This window comes from Trachymyrmex cornetzi, unplaced genomic scaffold (assembly GCF_001594075.2).
Source record: "Trachymyrmex cornetzi isolate Tcor2-1 unplaced genomic scaffold, Tcor1.1 scaffold156, whole genome shotgun sequence".
NCBI lineage: Eukaryota > Metazoa > Arthropoda > Insecta > Hymenoptera > Formicidae > Trachymyrmex > Trachymyrmex cornetzi.
This window is the reverse complement of record NW_017296157.1, coordinates 332,628-358,902: the sequence shown is the minus strand read 5'-3', so window position 1 is coordinate 358,902 and position 26,275 is coordinate 332,628. Positions and strand designations below refer to the sequence as shown.

Here is a 26,275-nt window from a genome sequence, read left to right as displayed (position 1 = left end):
TGCATAGTGCTCTGAATTAAAACGTAATTCATTTTTATTATTATAATAATTGAAATAATGTGTGTGTGTGTGTGTGTGTGTGTGTGTGTGTGTGTGTGTGTGTGTGTGTGAATGCCTTTTCGTGTACTATTTCAATTTTTATTGAAATGATGATAATCCTTCCCATGAATACATCTTGAAGAGGAGATTGAGAGAGTCAGTGTCCTATAAAAGGGATTACAATCATAAAGACGGAGTAGCCAAAAGTACTCATTGCGATGCTACTTATTGCACTATGTCGCGTCATGTCGTGTAAGGGAGCAGCGTGTTAACAATTGGAAGACTTTTTTTAAAAACAAAAGATTTTTTAATAATTAATCCGCAAGTGATAATAATTACTTTTTTAAATGCGATTATGATTATCTACGTTTTCAGGAATGTATAGTGTCGAGGGAGTACAGAATTGACAATAATCAACCTAGCAATGATAATTTTATATACTAAAGTACCGTTTTTTTCCTTTAATTGAATCGTTTATTTATATAATTCAGAAAACAGCAATTCGGAGAATTTCGTGTTGAATTCTGCAAAGCAGACAGTCTAAATAGGGAGAAAAAGGAGGCCTATAGAAGAGGCAAGTGTCGGAGGAGCAACCCTGGAGTGAGTATAATTGATTTAAATACATATTTAATGTAAAATTTTATGCTTACCTCTTATTAATTACATTCAAAAGTTATAATTAAAAGAAAAGTTTTTTATTTGTGAAAGTTTATATTTAACGAAAAATTTTTTTTAGTTACATAATTATATTTTATTGTTTTTATTTTTTAATATTTATTTGAAGAATAAATTTAGTATTCCGCGCGTTTAATAATTATTTGAAATATGCATTGTCTTTTATACTAATCTGGATTTTATATTTGTGTGTTATAGTATCGATGTAGTCAACATAGCAGATTCCTCCGCTGTTGCACATCGGTGAGTGAAAAGTAAATTCTTTCATTGAGATAGCAGGATTTACGAAAATTGTGTCAAAACATAATCAAATTACGATCAATTATTACATATAATATTATAATATTACATATTATAGTTCATAAATCCTGCCTTAAAATAGATAGGTTAGAACAGATTAGAATAAATAATTAATTCTGGATGTATTAGATATTGATTGATTCAATTCGTCGATTCTAGGCGAATCTAGCTTAATACTTTATAGCCTATATGTATGTATATAGAGTTAACACTAAGTATTATGATATAGTAATATAGAGACTCTATAATTTTACACACACTGATCTATCCATGCATGTGTGATCGCACATAATATAGAGGAAAGATACCGTGTAGAATTAAACTTTAATTATTTGTGCAATAAGTTCCAATAAGATTTTACTTTCTTTCGGATATAATCGTGACTAGCTAAAGATAGGGATATGTAAAAATATCATACGGATGGAATACGTGATAAGAATACAAAGATAGATACGTAGGAGTACGGATAAGTATTATAGAGATTTTAATAAGTAGATATAAATATGAATATTCATACAAATAGATAAAAATGTGAAGGTACTATTATCTGTAATAAATTGAAAATATCTAATCTCAAAGTTGTTAAACTTTATAACTCTCTCTTTTAAATTAGAATAATTATAATACCTTTCGATATTATAATTAATATAATATTAATTACAATATTAAAACTATATGTATAATGCTAATATCAAATATATTACACGAAGAAACGACAGAATATATATCTACAATAAGATTACGTAAAATTTGTCAAATTAACATGTTTAATAAATATTTGCTTTAAAAAAATTTTTATAAGATTTAATAGCTTTTGTACTTAATTCAAAGTTTGCCAAATATCCAATTCAGCGTTCCAAAATAATCGCTGATTGTTATAAATAAAAATTCTATTAAACGAAAACGTAAAGGTGTGCGTAAATGCTGAATTAACAATCAAATATTAGTTTCTCCCGTGCAGAATTTAACGATACATTGACATTACAGATTCACAAATATATATTTTGCGCAATTTGTTGCGGAATTCAGTACTTGTGTGTGTGCAATTAGCGTTATTTGTTATTAATCTAAATTTATAAAATGGGAAAATTTTAAATCTAATTTGCAATAAATTTCACGATTTTTGTTGCGTTTCGCATATTGTAATTACCATTTTCCATTTTGCCAAATGTTAGGTATAAAGATTGTGAATATTTTGTTATATTTATTTCTTATATTATATGGTACTTAATACTGACGTTTCGTATAATTTTGCATTAATGAAATAAATTTTCTCAAAAATTTAGCAACATTGACATTCTTCATTTATATGTATATTATTTTTAATATATCAGAAAATCATTAATAAATTTGTGAAATTTTTAATTCGTTATTCGATATTTTGAATTATTGTTTTTTGCATACAGAAATACTAATTAAATAAGTGTGACAATTCATTGTTGAGGCAACACTCAATAACCGATTTTAATATGTGAAATTTTTTCATCTATGTTTTTTATTAAATTGCAAATATATTTATCTAAATTGTTTCGGGATTTGGGATTATCGCTGCGTAGTAGAAGGAAACAACTCGTTTAAGTTCTTGAGAATGTTCTTGTAACTGCCAAACCGAAGAGACAAGAGACACTTAGCTAGACAAGTAACGTAGAGTCGGACAGATGATATTAAATCGATTAGTTCGTAGTATCTGAGAAATTTCAGCACGGATAAGTGTCTCGCTTCATTCATTTCTTCTTCCTTTCTTTGCTTTACTCTCCTTTAATCATGTCATACATCAAAGAAATCGAAGATCTTCTCACAATCAGTTACACCTTATCAATATGTAGGTATATGTGCACTTAACGTGTGTTACTTAGGGATTATCGAAATCTCCTCTTCATAAAGAAACAAACAAATCGACAATGTCTTTCAAATTTCTAATAGCGAATCTATGCTAATTAATACAATCAGCGCGAATATTAGCAAATCTCTGAAGTAAGTTTTTATACTTTAAACGTAAAATTATTTTAATTATTTAATTTTTGCTATTTTAGTATCAGTTTTACTTTAACTATTCTGCTGATTAAATAAATGATATTGTCGGCAAAACTTTTTTATTCATTATTGGAATATTTTTGATACATCATTGCAGATTAATATATACTCAATAAGAAGCTTTGTCACAAATGCAATAAGAAATACAATTTCCAGAGAAAATGATTTTGTTAATTTTCTTCAATTAAAATGAAATAGGAGAAGAGAGTAAGAAAAAGAAAACGGCCACTCTAAACTATTACGTAATTTAAACCGTGCTATCGATAATAACTAGAATTGAAATTATTATATACATGAGTTTTTATTTTATACAAACAGTATATCTATTTTTACAGATAGAAGTATATTATTCCGATCGGAATATCCCGGAATATTTATCAGTTCCGTTTTATTTTTTGATATCTAAATTTCAATTTATCAAAAGTAATACTCAAAGATATCTAAATCGTTGTCAATATCGATAAATTCGCGTAAAATACATACAATTTAGTTTAAAAGTAAACTCAACTTACCGATAAATAAATACTGAACCGACGACGAGAACGACCACGATGGAGCTCAATACCATAGAGAGAATAGCGTATCCCGGAAGAGCTGTCAAACATTCATGTAATTTAAATTACAAAAAAGTATTATCTATATTTTTTAAAATTACGTTCCAAAACGTCCTCTCCGAGAAAGATTTTACTCTATATATACTATAGTATATAATGTTACGTGTACTATATATTTCGAGTAAAATTTTCCTCGAAGAGGACGTTTTGGAATGTATTCTAAGAAAGAGAGAGAGAATCAAGTGATCAGATTGCTTTATGCACTAAAAGAATCACACAGAATTATGCCAACGGGATTGCAAAAAAAGTTCTACGTTTTATCTCAAACAGTCCAGTTAAAAATATTACATATTTTTAGTCACGAAAAGTTATTAAAGTTTATCAATATGAAAATCGTTTTATTCTTCGTTAAATGCGATTATATATTTCTACCGTATTTTCGCAATTCTATATCGCATATTATATTGAAGAAATAATACTAAGATTAAAAAAGCATTACCCACTCACAATTATCAGGACATAACGACCCGTCGAATCCGCACGTAGGCGTATCCGGGGGTGGTTCTAAACGACCACCGGCCCAGTGAATTTGTTTCCCAGGGATATATTCCAATGTTTTATTCGCACCGTAATAATTGGCTACAATCTGCAGGGAATTAATTCACAAATAAGATAAAAGCACGGAAGAGGATGAAACAAGTTCGTGAGTGTGTTACAGAGTAAAACAATACGCGTTAGAGAGGTTGTTGGATGTTTGTACTTATTGTTAGTTAGCTTGATAATATTAAACTCACCAACTCGCAACATCCTAAATTAAATTATTTTAGTTGCGGGACTTTGGGTAAAATTGTATCTTATATAATTAGAAATAGATAATTGTTAATTTTCGGAGATGTCTTACTTCGAATCTGGATGTTTTCGGGTCCATATCCAGCAGAGAATAATCCGCAATTCTATCGCCATTTTCATCGATATTTACATCACCAGTTATTCCTGGAATTGATCATAATTATGCAAAAATAAAGCATCACACATTTATGATTACTCAGTGGTTTAGGCCCGATTACACCAACGTTACTTTAATTTTAAGCGAGGCTTAAAACTCTCTTTTTCGGCTTTAAAACGAGACAGAGAGAGTTTTAAGTCTCGCTTAAAGTCAAAGTAACCGGGCCTTAATGACTTAATACTTAATTGAATATTACAGTCAGGTAGTTGCAAAGAATTGTTAATTCTCGCAGAACTTGATTTCGCTCGGTGATAAAATCTCATGTGACGATTGCTGCAGTTCGACATAATCAATAGGAACGCAATGCTCTATGAGAATGTATATATAGAAGCACGGTAAAACGGTTCTGCTTAAGTATGTAAACAGTTAGCTAAATATTGATCTGAAACTCGTTTCGTTGAGTTAGCAAAATAATTATGCAGAACGCTCAAATTGATTGCTAGAAACTTTGTCAAAACTGTTAGTAGCTCATCTTGAGTGTGTTCCACTTAAATAACGTTCGCAATGCTCACGAGCGACATTTCACCCTTGTTGTTTATCAAATATTAGATGAAATGATGCACGCAAGGATTATTGTGAACGTTAAATAGAACGCATTCTTAAAGTTTCCTATATAATTTTGATTAATTGATACACGGAGAGAATTTTCTCTTAGAATTTAGCCTGAAAATCATGATAATAGTGGGACAACATAGTATTTCAAAGAATTGTATATGAGTTTCTTTAATTTACTAATATGTGTCATAATAAGATACGTAATATATTTTATTAATTTTACTAAAGGGTATAGTAAAATTTCAACATTTTAAAATATGTTACGCAGTTTATGATTCTTTATTATTTTAAAAGAATAGATGCTAAGTAGTCGTGAACATATAAAATAGCTTATACAATTTTTACCATACAGCATGATATTTTTAATCTGATTTAGTCGCTTATAATTTTACCATGTAAAGCCTATTCTACAATTACGTAAGCGTAGTTGTAAGTAATTGTAGTTGTAAGAATTTACCAATCACAGTTGAATATTCTTCTCATATTCGACAGTGATTGATCAATTCTTACAACTACAACTATTTACAACTACACTTACGCAATTGTAGAATGGGCTTAACATAGTAATTGATCGACTGTAATCGATATTTATCGGTTATTTTCGTTGTCGAGGGTGTCTCTACGCTAGAACTTACTCGCTTCAAAACATTTTACAACCTGCATTATAATTTTTACTACATCATTTATAAAAAGTCTCTTGTATATTTCAAAAAATCTATCGTTACTGATAATATTTCATTATTGTCAAGTTGTCCCAAGCTTATTACCAAACATGATGAAATTTGTAATGAATTTTGCGATAAAAAATAACGAAAAATTCTCTCCGTGTATTTCTACATATTATATTATTTTGGTGGTCCAACAAAATTATTTTCCGATCAATATCTATCAAAATTCTTATAGAAAAGTCGTCCTTTCTGTGAGGATATAACATAAGGCATGAACAGAATATATTAAAATACAAAGCAAGCTGGCAACATTGCATCCCTTTTGACGTTAGCTACGTCAGCTATAAAATTCTTTTAGAAAGCTCACGAGTCGAAGATCGGGACGAAATTTTGTAGCGTATATGTATATATATAAGGAAATAAAAGATAATCATACTTCAAAAATACTTGCTTGACAGATGAGACATAAAGTCAGAGCAAAAAGCAATTGTTCGTATTCTCATATTACAAGATAAGATAATGTAAACTCAGATTGATAAATATTTGAGTAATATAAATTTATTTACGTGCAACTGCAAATATTTTTTAAGACGGTTCGCTTCCAAATTAATTGTAGAATTTAAAATTAAAAGAAGCGCTTAAGACTTGAAACACGTTATATGCGCATGGCAAAAATGAAAATATTATAAACATTTAAATAACATTTCAAGAAACTAGAAAGAGAAAGAAAGATAAAAACAATGCATAAATTTTCTTATTAAAATTGGAAAGCCATGACGATATCTTTGACAGATTGTTGCGAATAACGATTCATCGGGATAGTTAATTTAATTGTTCTGGCCAAAGCTTCTCTAATTAACAATGATATTTTCAATTTCATCCTCTTCCACGTCATCGACCGATTCTCATTCTATGAATTTAAGTTTTTTCTATACCTCTTAACGACAATGTCGATATCGTTACATTTATTGTCAAAGCTTTTTTACTAAAAAAAACTGTACTAATTTTGTCGATTGTAATTACAAACGACAAAACGACGATCGGTTGGCATTAATGCAAAAATACTGCATGATAATGGACAACATGATTTTCCATCGTTAATGAAAAGACGCTTATCGTAAATTCTTAAATAATTTCGCACGAGAGATCTCCACGATCGACAAAATTTTCGCTAAAGTCATGCCTGATTGACGCAAATGATTTCCGTTATAAATATAATAAATGAGAAAAGCTGAAACTTACCCTTGAAACTTTTTCCCCACATTTGCCGCGTCAAATTACCACCGTCTAGGTTGACCTCACCCGGCTTCTCTGGCAAACTCTCTTTAAGGGCGAGAGCGTAAAGCAACACAGCATCGTAAAACGCCGTCACGAAGGTTGAGACTGAGCTGTTACCGAAAATGAAGTTATATTTGCTCTGAGCCAGAGATTTAACTTCACGCGAAAAATTCAGGTACTCTAGATTGTCTGGGGTGCGCGCCGTCACTGTCAATAAGGCCTGATAAGCCTTTCGAGCCTTCTTGTTCCTCTCATCTGTGTCACCGTCAACTCTCCATGGCTCCTTGGAATCATTATCGCTAGAATACATTAATTTACTTGATACTCCGCAATAAGTTTTTTTACGGATATATATCATTACAATATAAAAAAATCCCCGCTTTTATCGAATCATTGGATTAAAAGATTTGACTTTAATTTTATGAAAATTTTACCGTTACAAAAACTGCTGTTACAAAGCAAGCATTTTTTAAATAATGAACTATTACGTATCATATTGAAATCTTCAAAAAAGATTATTTTAATTATTTCATAGATTATTTTGTATAATTACATTTCATTTATTGTTACCATATTAAAGTCGATATAATATTGCGTAAATATTATATAAAAGCAGCTCGTGATATAAATTCTGCTAAGAAAAGATTATATTATGAAAAATCCTATATACTTAAAAAATACACAAATCAAAAACATCCAGAATGTAAAAGTTTAAATTGTTTTAAAAAAATTTTTTTTTCTTTTAAACTTGCTACATTTTTTTAATTGAAATAAATTTATAAAAATAATCTCTCTCATATTATATACTGAGAATTGTTAAAAACATTGCATTTTTACAACTATATATATTTTGTTCTCTGAAATATTACCTGAAATCGTTGATCTTAATGTGACCCAATTAATTTATGTTTCGATGTGAAACATCATTTAACTACACTGTGACCAAGCAGCTTTTCGCCTTTATATCGTTAGCAGAGATCATAACTTTCATTTTATGGTGCTCGATCGTTACGTTATAATTGGAACATATAAAAGCCACAAACATCTACCATATGTAATGCGTATAACACTTAAATTACAAGGCGTGAAAATTCTCAAGTAGAAAAAAAATCATGGTGGGTGGCGGAACGACTACGGGGCGCGTGATTAAATAAAGTGACGTCGTCGAGAATAACACGGCGTCACCGTGGGCGTCTGCGCCAACGAAGGCTCACTTGTTTATTTTTTTTATATCTTGCACATCTCTTCCGAGCTTAAGGTAAGCGAATAAAAATCGACATAGTTCGAAAGCAATCTTAAGTCACTCCGCAAAGTTTTTCTCCGCTTGGCATTCTGGAAATTTCTTGACTTTTTATATATGATGGGAACATCGGAGATGCTTAATTATCCGAGAAAAAACCGGGTATGCTTTTTGCGTAATGAATGTAAATTTAAAAAGCGCGTGGTATTTTTTTTTTTTGTCAACATCTGCAATGGACTGACAATTGTAGAAAGGTTATCGGATTAATTCTAGCTGGAAAAAAACTGATGAATAAAAATTCCAATTACTGCTGAAGTCAACGCCAATCGTTGCTCAAGCCATGAGATGGTCAAGTTGCTTTTTTATTCCGTGCTTGTTTTAAATCTCACATGAAGCTCGTTAAATCCGATTTTTATCGTTTTTCGCACTGGAAAAAAATTTATGAAATCGAGATTTTGTTTAATTCGTGCGAAAATTTTTGCTTATATTTTTCTTTCTGAAAACTGTTTCATTGTTTCTCTATTACTGGCATAATGGTGAAGATTATACAATTTAGTAACTTTATACAGTTTACAATGGTATCAATGGTTGTGTCTATTCTGATTCGATTTTATCTTAATGAAGGACTGCGGTTTAAGGTTTCCGACAGATAAATTCCATTCGACCCGAGATCGCGCGATATTCTCTATTAACGAGATCCATAGGGAGACAAAGAACAAAGCAAAAATGCAACTGGATATTCACTACAATAGTTTTGCTTTCACAGAGATGGATATTTTCTTTATGTAACCGAACAATCATCAACGTGCGATCTTTATCATCCGGGATCACTAAAATTCAAGATTTGTCTTTCTCACTTTGATTTCATTCGCAGATACATGACCATTGTTCGAATAAGACCATCAAGAAAATAAAATAACATCCAAGAATGCGATCGTAAGTTCCTTACGATGGCAATGAATCACGTACTATGCTACGTTTACGACGTTCCAGGATTAGCAATTTTCCAGGACAAAGCTTTTTCGATCCTTATTGAACAACACGATCGTACGATGTGCACTTTGTACAAACAAGAAATTTAATGCCGTCCAACATGCTTATCTTCATTGGTCAAATTTCTCTTTCTAACATGTAAGGAACATCTTTTCAAAGTTAATATATATATTAAGCTATAGCTTTATTCTGCCGTCCAACATGCTTATCTTCATTGGTCAAATTTCTTTTTCTAACATGTAAGGAACATCTTTTCAAAGTTAATATATATATTAAGCTATAGCTTTATTCTGCGAAAGAAGAAATCGATATTGCTTTAGCCTGCGAAAGAAGGGATCGGTGAGTCGCATACCAGGCAGTCTGTGAATGCGAGCGCATTAACATACTTAATTGTATATACAGTATGTACGTGAGTTTATCTAATCTAGCAAATTGCTTCACGACCACATGCGTCGACGATATCGATGTGTGGCAAGGGATAAATTAAGTTGAACTAAACTCTAAAACTTAACTCTTAGCATAACTGATAGCATAAAGTAAGCTTCTCAAGGAAGCAGAATGAACAAAGTAAATGTACCTAATTGTCTCACTGTAACCATATTACGTTAAATAACTGAACTAATATTAGCACATTGTTCCAGATAATCACAGAAATTGCTTCTAGTTACTTATTGTTAGTCGAGATAAATAATTACTACCGAAATATACTGAATAATATACCGACGATATCACGTTAATAATAATATTTACATGAATTTTTACGGAGAAATTATATTCTAATTTGCATAGATAAAAAATTTTTTCTGTATATAGAACGAGCACATATATTTCAATCTACTATGAAGAAATGTTCAGCATCGTCCGAGTCCATTAAGGTCTTTTTATTTATTTTTTGTTCCTCCATGAGAGAGTACACGGAGAGAATTTTGTTTTAAAATTTACCCTGAAAATATGGTGGTTGTGGTACAATACAATATTTTAAAGATTTTTACCATGCATTTCAGTAAAATTGATCAAACTTATTTTATATTTCATTGTAGTTTTATTAATAAATGAGAGAGATTTATATTAAAATTCTTCGAAATACAATGTTGTTCCACGGCTGTCATATTTTCAGGGTAAATTCTAAGAAAAAATTCTCTCCGTGTACATACCCGATGTATTTCATACCGATTCTTCTTCTATTAGGAGCCAGCCCATATGTACCGAGTACGACTCCACATTCGTTTCAATTATAAAACGGCTTCAGTATCTGAGACACGCGCTACTGTGCAAGTGTCCCTATTTATACTCCAGTTTTTTGACATACGACTCGTATTGCTGCAGATTTTAAGCACTGTAAACTGATTTATAGCATAAGCTATCTAAAATAATATTTCACAATTATCTCATTAGACAACATAATATACAAGGTTTTAACAAGTATTTACACATAGAATATTTGCGCGTTCCTGATCAATAAAAAAACCTATTACGATCGAGTTTCATTTTCTTGCTGTATGTATACTGGGATATAAAAATCACCCCAATAGGTGACTATTCTCGGATTAAAGAGGGAAAACTGTTATACATAAATATAATTCTATTCTCAGTACATAGTGTGATTAAAAAAAAATTTAGTTTCGTTCTCTCAGATATGCACGAGTTTCTCTTGCAATTCTTTTTCTATCTTGTGCGTTTGAAACACGCAAAAATATTTTACATCCTGTCTCATTTAAATTCTCGTTAAATGTTATGTTTATATAGTCACGTACATGTTTATAATTATTTTTTATTTCGCACGAAACTTTCGCAATAACACGCTATTCACGCCAACGAATAATGAATGCAATTACTCTTAGTGCTAAAAATTGCGAGTTTACTCACCTAGAGGAGAGCTCTATCGAGAAGAACACGTATTCCCCTGAGTCCACCATCCCGAGCTCCTCAGCAGCTAGCAATATTTCCCGAATGGTCGTTGAATTAGCGCACATCACTATAACTGAAACAGGGAGAAAAACCGATTTCTTACGAGGCACATTGAGATCTATATAAATATTATCGCGATCGAACCACTTTACAATATGCGCTCGAGCCAATTATATTTGCAGTTTGCTGCATATGAATGTGGTACAAGTATGTATCTATTTAATTCTATGCGAAAATACACAGTCCCATGTTTGTTAACGTATTTGCAAGTGTATATTTAAGAAATATATTTTAAAAGGTAAGTCTAATTGCACGTGGTTACCAATAGATATTAAAAGATATTTTAATATTAAAAGATTTTGCATTAACCTCTTTATTTGCAAACTTATTGCATTTATTCTTATTCCTTATTTTATTTAAAAATTTATAATTGTATACGGCTCAAATACATTTCTAAATAGTCCAACTCATAGATAAAAAATTAGAGATTATATGAGGTTTTTGTAACTTTACATAATATATTGATCTATTTCTTAAATATAAATTAAGAATGATTTATAAAAAAATAAGTTCTTCAATATTATTCAACAAAAAATTATTTTTTTTAAGAAGATAATCATTTTTCGTAGTTTTTCAGATGCTAAATATGATTCTGTTTATCAAAGTGTTCTATCACGTCGCAATTTTGAGGAAATTGCGAACAGAATTATATGCCCAAAAATTGGAAAATGATTACCTTCGTTCTTGTGCATTTTTTGTTGAACAGTATTATGTAACTTTTTATGATTGCAGAAATTAATATAAATTTAGTAGTCATTTGCTGATGATTATATTTGCAGATGATCATCTACTAATGCATTTAAATCTCATACAAATTCTAAAATTATAAAACACCCTATTAAAGCAATAAGATAATTATATTGTCTGTTTCAACTTCAATGATTTATAATCGTCGTTGTACATCGTTGCGCTTTGACATCTTTATCCCAACTCAATCTAGCTTAAACCGAGCGGATTTAACACGGAATTCAGTAGATATACATAGAAGGTGGGAAGTCACAAGGAAATTTCGATTATAGAATTTCACGTTAAAGTGGAATACCGTAGATCGACGTTTTGCGGTCACTTCTACGTCAATGCTTGACGCGTAAATGATTTTGTATATGAGTCTTCTCTATCAAAACGTGCATTATCTTGTCAAGTTTGCATTATCTAAACTTCACACATGCTTACAATATCGCGGATAGACAAATATTTATCATGTTACAGTAAAAGGTATAAAATCCGGCGTGAATCCAGAAAATCTTCTGTACACCGCCGACGTTCAGATATTTTACTTTCTCCCACACACATCGATAATATAAAACTATCCGAATTAAAACAGAAATGTTGCGCACGCGATGAAAATATGTATTAAAAATATGTGGATTTTATTAAATGCTGGATTAGCATTGCAAAAGCATCTCTGACAAATCGATAATTTTTTGCTATATAAAATAATATAGAGAAACAACACGATATTGCAAAAGTTCTGTTGATATATGAATCAGAAATAATTGTGATATTTTTTTTCCGTTTTTCCATTCCAGAAAGAGCACTTTAATATATGTCCCACAAAAAATCTAAATAAAATTTGTGCTTGAGTATATTTTCGATTTTATTAACCATTTGAATTTTTCGGAGAGAAAAAGCAATTCAGTTACGATGCTCTCAAGAATTGATTCACTCACATAAATGTCTAATATTTTAAAAAACTATTGTTTGCAAAATGGTTTTGCGATATGCAACACACATAAAATTATATATATTGTAAGTAGAAGTTTTTGTTTACATGTACATATTGACGTACATATTTTAAAAAAATTGTTTTTTATTCTTATTTCCTAGTAAAAATTATATAATTATTTAGCTGTTATATACTACTATTACACATGCATTGCGCCAAGTAACGATAACGTTCATTTTATCTTATCATTTCAAGCAAAACTTGGAGCAACATATTTTGTTATTTTATTATATTTAATTATTTCGAATATTGTTTAAAAAAAATTTAGGGATTGAATTATGATTTTGTGTGGTTCAAGTTAGGGCAAAAAATAATACATCTAAAGTATTAGACGTGTTATTTAAAAAATTGTTAAATTAATCTTGCGAAATTGTTTCGCAGATGTCTTAATTCTCACGAAATACATTTAAGCAAAATACGCTTTCACAAAGTAATATCCGCGACTGGTCGTATGGTTGCACCGCAACATGCCAGGCCAGATATAAACGTTTATCCAAGCAAAGTCATAATCCGGCTTTACGACAAGTCCAACACGCGCCATTAATCGGTGCAACTATCGTAAACGTCTTTAACTAACTTTGGATCAACTAGGATACAATTCAGGAGATTAACATTTTGAGAAATATCAGAAATTCTATAGATAATCTATCAACGCGTCGAGAGAGATTGCAGAATTAATATCCTTTGATTTGAATGCTTACGTTCATGTTTGATTAATTACGTTTGATTAATGTTTCAAAATAATAGCTACAAATTAACAGATATCGTAACTTTAAACGAGAAATAGTTCCATACAACTTTTAAACTAATTTGAAAGTCTAATTGAAAACCTGGATGCAATGACAATTGAAGTAGATTTAATTTATTTTGAGAAATTGGAAGATAAAGTATTGTTTTAAATTTGAATAACTGAACAACAAACCGCAAAGATTAAATATTATTTAAATTTTTGTTAATAATCTTAATAATACCCGGGCAAAAATGTTACACTGAAAGAAAAGATTGGCTGCTGCAGCAAATTACATGGTTCAAACTTCTAAGATCTGCACTGAGAAAAAGATTGGCTAAATATGGCATAGTATTTTTAATTGCAGCAGCCAAGTTTTGGTTGCATTAGCCTATCGAAATCCTCTACTGACATTGCAGATAGGCTAACGCAACCAAAAATGTTGCAGCCAATTAAAAATGCTATGCCATATTTTATCATCTAATTTGCTGCAGCAGCCTTTTCTTTCAATGTGGGCAATATTTTTTATTCGCTTTTTCCAGAACAAGATTTTTTTTACATATAATTATATATAATTATATAAAAAATTGACATATTTTGTATATACAATTATATATAATTATATATGAAACATTTTTTCCTGGGTACCTAAGGCGTTTCAAAAGATTATTGTGATTGAATATCTTACGCAATTAAAAATATATAATAAATTAAATTTTCTTAATATACGCTGTTATTGCACAGAATGCAGGAATATTATATAAATACAAATTTTGACTAATGTATGTATCTGCTAAACATGAATACACTATGATAAAGAAAACAAGAATGAATCTTTGAATTAATTAACATTATTATAATTAAGTTTAAATATTTTATTTCCCTCATTTACTGTTAAAATCAAATTCATTTTTAGAATTTTCGATGATTATACAATAACAGCGTAAATTGATTAATACTATTACCCAGGTCTTCAATTCAATTGCAAAAGACTTGAGTGTAACGGAAATCGTTTTTGTCTTATCTCCATTGATCAAAGATTTTATCTATTTTTTATATCAATTTATTTTATGATGTGCCATAAAATGTTCTCTTTCAGCTTAATTTGATATTATCAAACATAATTTTGCGTACTCAAATATAATTTATTCGTGCTCTGTCGTAACATGTTATTTTCGAAACAAAATGAGCAAACGAGACATATTGTCTCATAACGCCAGTGAAATGCAATTAGATGCGAGACACCGTCGTCGTTGCGTTATTACGGGTCGATCCAACTCAGTTTCTCATTAGAGATGCTCTTCGTTTAACGCCGCCGTAGCTACCGCCGATGACAACGACTAACAAGAGTCATACGATACAAAGGGGTAAAGTTCACTCCATTATGTGAGCATAGGCATCCTGTCGACGTTAAAGATGTCAGTATCGGCTGAAGTTTAGTCGCCGTTCCCCAGCCACATTCCTTTTTCCCATGATGGTTAAAGAGTTTCGATTATTGTAAATACGAAAATCTATCAGAATAGGGATACATCAAATTACAGTAGATTATAATAAATTGCTCCGAATGACAATAGACTCTAATCACTAATGTACTTCTAATATCTCTCAATAATATGTATACGTAGAATTATATGTTAAAATGCCGTACACTGAGAAAAAAGTTGTTAACTTGACTAAATGCATTTAGTTTGTAGTGATTATTTAATTTAAGTATCTATACGTTTAAGTTAATATATGAAATCATGTCAACATATTATTTTGAATTAACCAATATTTTTTTGAAACAGCAACTTTTTTCTCTCAGTGTAGCGAATGTCAATCAAACAATGACCAAAAATGTGCTAAATTTTAATAAATATCTGTTGAATAATACTAGCTCAATATTTACTAAATGTAAACATACATTTATTTGGTATAAAAATCATTAATTTTATTTAACTATCATTTTTTATTGAGTAAATATTTATCCTAGATAAATGTTAAATTAGTACCATTCAAACAAATATTTATTAAAATTTAGTTCACATTTTTCTCATTTTTCTATAATTTGATATTTTGCAGCATTCTTTGCACGGTTGCACATTCAAATTTTTAGTACAAATTAACTTCGAAAAATTTTACTTTTTTGTCACACTATCGAAAATTGATTATCAGCATTTAATATTTTTTCGGGTTCAGAAAATTTTCCTAAAACTCCTTTGTTTTTAAACGGAGATACGTTATGCTTATTCAGTTTTCGTGAACAAATTATAAGAGCATTTCAAGAGTCTATTCGTAAAAGATCAAGGAAAGACTTTTATCTTCTTTCAGAACTTCAAAATTGATAAGTAGATTTAGATAGGTAAAGGATACTGCCTTTAATACAAGCAAGGAAATTTAATTAAACAATCGCTGAGTCAGTTGCGATAAAAATCGATTATAAAGTATATATACAGAGACAGTATGATAAATCAATGGGTTCGACCTATCGAGAGCGTGACATTTTACATCGATTAAGAATTTGAACGGCAATAAAAAGCAGTCGACGCGTAAAATGAAAAGACGAGTCGTCGATGCGAGTAAAATGGGTAGATCGGTGTTATACGTCTGTATACCGGGAATAGTCTCATTATCACATAGATCGAATCTTCTTACTTCTCTTTTATAGCACGTCTTTCGTCTTCGCTACTCCGTAGACGTACAGTATCTGAGACAGCCGTTCGAATAGAGTTAAACGTAAACTCGTCATGTAATTTTGTTTCTCGGTACGATAACGTGATAATACTGACAACAGACACTTGCTTTGCCACCTGTTTCGAGAAAATTCAATAAGAACTAAGAGTTACAGTCGGAAGCTTTAAAATTATAATACTTTAAATTTGATCGAAAATTAATCTAAGTATAAAACCTTATATTTTATATTTTTTAAAGAACTTTTTTACTATAACATATAAGGGTAAAAAGAGAAAGATAAATAAAGTTACATAATCATAAATAATTTATTATTTATAATAAAAAATAAGAATATTTTATACAATATAAGATATTATAAGATAAGTAACATTAGAGTGAGAGAGAGAGAGAGAGACAAAGAAAAGATATTTTATGTTAATGTAATATATTTAATAAAAATATTAATATAAACTATGCATTATTAATATTCACATATAATATTTACTATAATAACAATGTACATATTAAATGTAAAATAATTAATTATAAAACACAATATGCATAAATGCATCAAACATGCATTTAGCAAACTCTGTACTTGTGCATATATGATCATCAACATAAAATATTTGATAAATATTCATCTTAATGAAATTGATAATATACACATTATATAAAGTAAATATTTTCACACCGCAATAAACTATAACAGAAGTGTACATCTTGCAGCAACGCTAAATGTTATATTGCACAATATATCAAAATTAATATTCAATTTACGTGAAACAGATATCCCGTTATCAGATTATCTTGTGTTTCGGATATTATTTTTAGCACAATCGTGAGAACTCGAGATAGCACGGAACTGAATCATCATTCTTTTCGTAAAGCAGATAACGATAAAAATTCGATAAAAATTTAAATCCCCTCTCCTTTCTTTGGCAGACACAACGGAACTTTGAGAATTCCAATCTATTTATGGCATTCACTAGTAATTAAACGTAGATCGGTGACGACGTGCTACTCCATGTTTTCAAGTTAATGTCGACTTCTCGAAAATCGAATGGTATCGGCGTCTCGATTGATCACGAATTCCTTATGGCGTTCCAAGAGTTCGTCGCAATCGAACACGCAATTATTAAAATTTACCACGATGATGGTGACAATAATGATTAAAAAATCCATTAAACAATAATGAACACTCAAAAAAAAATAATTTTAATATTAGCAGAAACCGCTAAATTTTAGAGGATTTTATTCTTATATACGGCCTTCAAGAGGAATCTTCTGAAATCGAGAGAAAAATATGCTAAGCACAATATTCTTACAGTTAGAGTACTTTCATTTTGCATCTGCAATAAAAATCTTGCTGTTCCTAATATAATTTACTCGTAAGAGGGCACTTCGCTTTCAGTAAATATATTCCTCTTCATACAATAGGAAAATTGTTAGAATAATTTCCAATACATTTTTGATGAATAGTCCAGTGCATTGGAAGAGGAATACTCTTTCTGTAAAAGTTTCTGCTTAGAATATGAGGTTACCGGAAATTTCACTTTACAATTAGATTATCTTTTTTTGAGTGAACTATTGGCAATTGTAAATTTATTTGAAAATTCGGATATGATCTATAGAAAATGTGAAATAAGGGGAAGTTTTACTTTGGAGGATAAAAAAATCGATTTTTTAATATATTTTTTGCATCTCTAAAGTGTGTAGAATATGCCTGTAAAAGGATTTTGCAATATTCAAAATTTTAAAGCAATTTATGACTTGTTAAACTGGATTTTCGGTCGAAAATATCAAGGATTACGCGCAAAACAAGCAAGAATCGAAAGAAGAAGGGCTCAAATGCAACAAAATTTGTTCTTCGAACAGAAGGAAAAATTGACTTATTGGCCAGGAATCGCTGATTAAATTAAGTTGCAAAATATTGTTAACAAAAAGTTATTATAAAGTAAAATTTTAAACGCATTTTTCTCGAATTCACATTTTTCAAACTGGCGGGAAATCTTCAACCAATCATCCGATTGACATGAAGAATAGATAATTTTTATGGGGCCATAAACCTAAAAACGCCATAAATTTTCCAAAATAATTATTTCTTTGAACAGGTTGAAAGTGAAAAGAAGTTCGTGAAAATTGACACTTAATTTCAAATGGCTGCCATTCTGTAAATTAAAAAATTTTTTTAATAAAATGGTGTTCATGGCCCCACAAATTTAATATATTTTAATAATTGCATTGATTTATTTGTCTCAGATAAACGAAAATATTTGCTTTTTATTTTGTTGGAAATTATAAGTGGTGCATATACAAATAGCATCAAATCGAAAACATATTTTGTAGCTTGTTTCATTCCTATTGAGGATAAGTCTACCGCATGAACTCTGTGTAATGCGATTTAACGGACGCGTCGAAAGCGATGAGAAATGAACACGGAGGAATTTTCAAGATGCAGCTTCTCTCGTACGAATCATCTGTGCGATATTGTGAGAGAAAACTGCTCGCCATAAAACGTGATGTTTCGATAAATGCCTCGGGATTTATGACACAACTCGGTTATTGCAACACAGCGTTCGAGTACGTTAAATTAATTAATTACACACGAGAACCCTCCGCTTGGTTACTCTTGCGACATATTCAATTTTCGAAATATTTATGATTTTATATTATTGATTAATTACATCGTAATTATGAAACATACGAGCAATATGCTTGAATGCGTCGTCTTATTCAGAAGCAATACCGATGAAAGCTTCTCATCGGTCTTCTGCCAATTGTGCGTCATCCACAGGGACGAAGTTGTTAATGGAAATTTATTTAATGTTGGATAACACATGTAAACTTAGTTGACAAGTTTGAAGTGTCAAACGCGATCAATGAATGAAAGGCATGGGGCACACTCGTATATGCAAAGTTCATAAACGATATCAGTTAAATGACGGTGTCGAAGTTCACTGTTCTATCAGACTATCAAGCCCGGTTTCATAATGCAACGTCCTTTAACGGTATTAAACGCTAAACGTTACACGCCATGTCGACTTCGATAAAAGCTGATCGATATAAAGTCTGCGTGAAGCAGAAAGTACAATATAAAGTTATTTAAGGTATTTTTAATAGATTATATATTAGATATATGATAAGTGTAATAAAAGATATAGAGAGCCCGAAATTAATATAAAGATCTCTCTGCATAAATTATAAAATAATATAAGAGGAAAAATGGTTTGTCTGAAATATATAATAAATCCTCCGAAAGAGAAATATTAAAAATCCTATTATACATATAATAATTTTTAACTTTTTAAAAGGATTTGTTGCATTAAACTTTACATAAATTTTTCTCTATTTTCTATCACATGTAGGTAATTTACAAAATCAAATTTATTAATATTCCGACTTTTTTCTAATAAATATGTGTTTTATATGGATACCCTGAATATACTTTTAGATAATATCATATTTTATATTTCATACAATGTAGGAAAAATTCCATTTCCATTGTAAGTAAAAATGTGTCATGAACTTTTTCATCTAGTTAAAAATAGATTAGTTTGTCAGAATTTATCACGCGTGCACATTTAAATTAACCTACATACCCAATAATAAACTCATTTCTCTCATTTTTGCGAGCAAAAATATGCAAAAATCAAATGTTGAATTTCTAATATTTTCGTTGAAATTTAGTATAACGTTTGAAGAATGAGAAGGTTCTCGTGATCAAGAAAACAATGAGAGAACGCGGGCGGACTTACTCCGTGCGGATTTGGCGATGAAACTGAGCAAATTCTTGTATTCATCGGTGTCGGCTGTCTCCTGGTTGAAGCTCTTGTGCGCCGGCGTTTGATTGAGCGCCGTATATACGGCGCTCAGCGTGAAATGACACTCGGAATTGCCTTTACTGCTGGCCATCTCGTGATTGTGAAACAGTAAACCGCAGATTTTCCATCCAAAACTGCGTAGGATATGTCTGAGCGCCTCACCCACCAAACGATGAGAGCCCATCATCCTGGTTAACGTCGGATAATGCTGGCCCTTATGACGGAACGCTTCCGCCTGTGCACCCGCTGTTAGTACGGGTATGCCCCACACACCCGCGTACCTTGCTACGGGCGCGATCACGTAATCACACACGGGGCCCAGGAAAGCGTCTGTTGCGATCCGAGAAGAAGATTCGGGAAATTGGTTTATCGTACTTTGCGCTAGTTTCGCTGAAGTTAGTCGGGAGGCCCATTGTGAGTGCAAGACATCACGAAAAGCTCATTTAAAACCGAGATTACCGTGAAATATAAGCTTTTAGAGACTTTCTACAATAAGTCATTACCTAAGTTTTAAGTCTTAAATAATAAGAAATTGACTAATTATAGTTGATTATTCTTCTTATATTCGACCATAAATCAATTTCTTATAAGTTAAGACTTAAAAGTTAGGCAATGGCTTATTGTAGAAGGCATATTATGATTACTTGTATAATGTCTTATATAAATAATCATAAAAGATTGTAGCGCTTGTAAAATATCTCCACAGGAAAAACAATTTTGCTGAAATATCTAAAAATATAGCTAGATATAGATCTAATGGCTGTTCTATAATGTGCTTTTTGTTTCCTGTTTCTTACTGTGTCTCTTGCATTTTTAATCAAGAAGGCAAGAGGCAAATTACAAGAAACAAGAAACAAAAAGCACATTGTAGAACAGCCATAAGAATAATTTTGTTGAGCCATCAAATAATTACGGAGATTAGGAATCTTAAGCACGATGAGTAATGCTGCAAAAAGTTTCGACATTTGAACGATCAATTTGAACGTCCGACATAATTATTTTGATGGTCAAACAACATTATTTTCAGATCTGTATCTAGCTAAATTTTTAAATGCTTCCGCAAAATCAGTCGCGTGGATGCAGGCCGGACGCGCGTCTCGCTTCGAGTGTTGTATCACCTTAATTATATTTTTGAAAAACGTGACCGGCTTCGACTGTGCAATTGTATCACATTATCATTAGTCCCTTCATTCGCCTGGGCGCGCGTCCGAGCAGCGTCGAAGCGTCGTGGCCGCAGCGTCCAGTGTCTGAGGGGCTGCCTTCCATTTTCATTTTGATTGCATCACTTCTTTTTGCTACACCTGCCCGGTTCGAGGTGGTCGGTGCATTGCATTCTAATTTTTATATTTGTTTTACCACATCTCGAAGAAAACTGGCCAAATGAACCTCGAAAAGAAGACTAGCCATCCAAAATCAAAGAAGAAGAAGCTTCAGCAAAATTGTTCTTTTTGTATTTCCTAAAGCGATTTGTTTTCCTTCTTCTATATAGAAGAAACAGGTCATCCAAAGGTTACCGAAAGTTTAGTGCTTCGACTGAAATAAATAGCGATCGTAATTCTGAAAGTCAGCTCTATAATTATATTTATAATTTATAATTTATCGTGCACGTGAACTTGCGAATCATCTGTATGCCGTATACAGTTTTAAGTATGTATAGAATCGAGTCCACCCTCATGCCAGCTATTCGAAAATGTAACGAAATAGAACCACGTGCGCAAAATAGATAGCACGAATCTGAATTTATGAATTCGAATATTGGCTCCGCGTTATAATCCTATCACTGTCGCCTATATGATTCGATATGTCGATAACAAGTGTACATTGTTTATCAAAGAGACTTGGTTGTACAAGACGTACACTTGTACGTGGATTACACGGTTGATTAACCTATCGATTCGTGGACGCAATTAAATTAAGCTGGAACATTTCGTGTTCACTCACGTGGCTTACTCGCTGAAGGTATACTTAGATTAGACCGCAACCGATTACGGAAACGTCGATGTAAATCCTCCTTTTGGGAATACGCTTTTAACGATTATTAATATTGAATGCCCAACTGATATCTAACAGATATACGAAATATTCCCGCGAAATAAATGTCTGGAAAAATATACCTAATACTTATTATGTCGGCAGCATATTGCACGTGAAGTTCACAATTCCCCACGACACTAAGACTTGTTGGCCTTGTATCCATGTACCCGCGTCACACACATTCATATATACATCATACAATATTGTTTTTCAAATGCACGTGCAATTAAAATCTCGCCGACTAGGACGATATACTGCGAGTCTGTGGTTAGCGAGGGAGAGCTCAACAACGTGAACATGTACATGAATAATAGAACGGCCGGTTAATTAAATAGATTGTTACTCTCCCGCTGTGCAAGAAACGTTTATTGTCTACAGGATTTCGAACTAAAAGCGAATCAAAATTCCATTATTTTTTACACAATATTCATTGTAATTAGTAACATTCGCTTTGTACTAAATGTCGTGCGGGCAGAGAAATGGAGACGTTTTATTAAATGATTTCATATAAAAGCTTATTCTTATATCAGTTTTTACGAGCAACAAGTTTCCAACTATATTCGCTCGGTTTATATGAATTTCGCATTAATAATATAAGCCGCGCGACCTGAAACTAAGCTAAATTCTCAATTCCCGCGCGTTTATCCGCAAGCAATGCACCTCTATGGAGTCGCGGTTCTAATTAGTAATCACGGATGATATTGCGTCGATATCCAATTTCGCATAAAGGTAAACATTACCGTGGAATAATCGATCAGAACGACATACACCCATGTTTAAAATGCATTAATTCGTACTGACAGCAAGCCGAATCCCCGTGCGCCCAATTTAGAGCTTTCAATCTTCATCGATTGAAGCTATATGTAATATGATAATAACTGCGTCAGGTTACCTAGCGTCATTGTGGCTACAAATTCCAGCGTAAAGCGGTTACGTCCGATTAACGCCGCATCCATCCCCAATGTCGCTGGCGGCCCTGCATGTGGTCGCTTTTATCCGACGAGACTGCCAAAGTTGTTGGAATTTATGGCAACTGTATACGCTGTGCGAAGATTCTCGTGGAAACTTATAAGACTCGATCATCGTTAACGGATCATGCATTAAGTCGCGCGTATCTTTTTTAATATTTTACTTTTAACAGTATCTTACGTATAATTTTAAATTACTTTCTTATACAATTTTTTTCACAATTAATTTTATTTATTATCTTAATGTTGATTATCTCACGTAATTCGGGGCTTAATTTTGATGAGATTTAGCGTAAATATGAATTCACACATCTATAATTACAAAATTTTTCGTTAATTAAATTTCAAGATTAAATATTGACAAAAAAATTATACAAAAAGTTTGCGATAAACAATTGCTTCCCATTAATTGTTAAAACTAAATTGACTTATTTTTTATAAATCGTTCTTATTATAGGGTTGTACTTCGTATATTTCTTGTTAGCACGATACATACGTTATCTGTGATAATGTAAAAAATATAGTGTATAAAAACAGATTGTATTTCAGTGTAAATCGTTGTTCAATATAGAATGAACTTTTTAAAAGCATATCCTGTTAAAACTTTTCTTTGATCGGATGAGTAAAAACTCGTTCCGCGCGAGGCTCTAAAATCTGAGAGCGTGAAAACGTGACTCGTAAATTCGGCCGAAAATTAAGCCGTGGATGACGAAGTGCATTCTTGATGGTGATGAGTTATTGTATTCACATGCCATATTGTAGTAGGTATACTGCTAATATTTTTGTGCGGAGATTATACAGATATAGTTTTGCATAAATAAACGAGACATTTCGCGAATTTTACGACGTAAACACGCGTTTAATACAGATCGCGAAACGAATAAAAAAAGAATTTTACGATTGTGATTTATTTATATCGATTTGGAGAGGAAGGATAAAATCATGAATAATTCTTAATCGATTTTTAAAACGTTCACAGCAGCGGATTAAACAGTGTAGCGATACGAATCAGTAGATATTAATGATAAAGATATTTACGAGAAATAGAAAAGCGTATGTTACATAAAATGTGTTTGTATTATAACAAATTAATGTATTATGTTATATGTATAACTTAAAATTATTGATGTCCTTAACATCCATTAAAAAGTGTAATAGGATTTTATTAAGATTGATTATTTTCATATTTTATTAAAATTTGTTGTTTAATTGAATTCTTATTTCTTAAGCTAAAAGAAATATGATTTATAATATATAAGATATTCTAAGTTCTCCTTCATAGACCATCGATACTATTATAGGCAGACTTATTTTTATCTTCGCAGACTTTCTTCAGATTCCCCACCCTTTAGACTCGAATAGAGCAACAAGTGTTTTGCATATAATGTATATGAAAATTAGCTACTCTCTAAAAATTCTAAGGACGTAGATATGCGCTGTAGGGGTGAACTCTGAGTTAAAGATAATCGAAGACATGTTCTATCTATGAAAGCCCCATCAGCTTTGGGGATAAAGGCTATTCTCGTCACGTACTGCTGACTTAGCGCGAAAACTCAATTTCATTATTACTTGCTCGACGCTACGTGATTTTTGTGTAAGAGATAATATAATGGATCATCACCTCGTAATTACCGTCGGAAACTGCAATACACACAAGCCGCAGAGTTATTATATTATATCCTTTTGCGACTGCAGCGTAATAAAAAAATGTAGGTGAGTAAAATAACTTTTTTGATTCTGGATTTAGTGTATTAACAAAACTATCGTTTCTTTACGTATGAAATATTTCCACAGAAATTAAATTTTATTTAATTCGTAACATTCGTATATCATTCGTTTCATTATAACTAGGGAAAGATATCGTGTATATATACTTTGTTATATAATAGTTGTTGTACTTCCACGGTTGATTATATAGTGTCCGTATGTATATACAGTGTATATATATATATATATTTTTTTTTATGTACATATATATACATAAAGTCAATATATCAAAATATAACATAAAAATTTAACATTTATTATGAAAACGTGAGGAAAAAAGAATTATACTTACAAAAACTCTTGTTTTCTGTCTTTCAAACGAAATAAGGGAATTATTATCACGATTTTAGACATCTCAGATTAAATCTCACGACTAATAATAGAGCAGTTCCATAATTTCGAGTAATTATACTCGCGCGGCATTATCTACTTTAGCCGTTCTCCAAATCACGGACATAAATTCATGTTTTTTGTAATCTATACTGGGAATATAATGTCATCAAGCTACAATCCAATTCTACTATAAAGATACGTGCAATTGCAAGAGAAAGACTGTGATTATTACCTTGTGTTGTGACAATCATGAGTGAAAGTAATGAGTAGATAGTTGCAAATTTCATGTCGTATTAATATATAAGCAGCATTAAAAAATATTTGTCAATTCATGAGTTAAGAAAAAATTTTCTTGTCTCACTATTTTTAAAAGAAAGAAGAAATATCACACTAATATTAAAACATCTTATATAATTTAGATACATCTTGAAAAGTATGTTAAACTTAAAATACAATAACCAATTCTCACTTTTTCTGAAGAAAATAGTCAAAGAGAATGAAACGCGAAGTTTTGTGGTGAATAGTAAACGCTGAGAGGACGTGCAACGAGACCGCGTCTCATTAAAAACTAAATTGCAACTCTCCCGCGGTTGCCTCGTTTCAATTCATGATGTTTCTTCTCCCTCGATGAGCAGTGGCAAGAAAAATACACCTGTGGTGCTGCATACCATTCAGATATTATACACGAGTATTGTCTTTCGCAATTGTGGTAAAATAAGATCACAAATGTGTTTACTTTCAGAACTGAGATGAAAAGTTATATGTTAGATTTTTGCGGCACTCTGTTTTCTTTCATAATACGCTTTTTGCACCTCTACTTTCGAGTTAATATTCAGGAGAAATAAAGCAAGACGTAGAATCAACGCGACGTATCCGAAGTCACATTCGAAACGAAATTAACGTGAAAGTTTCCGCAATGTAACGCCATAAACTT

The 26,275-nt window shown here is 31.4% G+C and overlaps 1 protein-coding gene across 3 annotated transcripts in view; it reads right to left on the bottom strand.

Moving 5' to 3' along the window:
• LOC108758394 (atrial natriuretic peptide receptor 1) overlaps window positions 1-26,275 on the bottom strand; it is a 110,073-nt gene that overhangs the window by 51,261 nt on the left and 32,537 nt on the right. For 2 of the 3 annotated variants that reach the window (XM_018503334.1, XM_018503335.1), the window contains exons 5-9: window positions 11,209-11,323; window positions 7,074-7,408; window positions 4,504-4,595; window positions 4,110-4,248; window positions 3,561-3,642 (exon numbers count right to left, since the gene is read on the bottom strand). In XM_018503334.1, the coding sequence (XP_018358836.1) occupies window positions 3,561-3,642; window positions 4,110-4,248; window positions 4,504-4,595; window positions 7,074-7,408; window positions 11,209-11,323 (763 nt within the window). Of the gene's footprint in view, window positions 1-3,560; window positions 3,643-4,109; window positions 4,249-4,503; window positions 4,596-7,073; window positions 7,409-11,208; window positions 11,324-20,173; window positions 20,570-26,275 lie in introns of all 3 variants that reach the window. The other variant, XM_018503333.1, reaches the window with a different exon arrangement.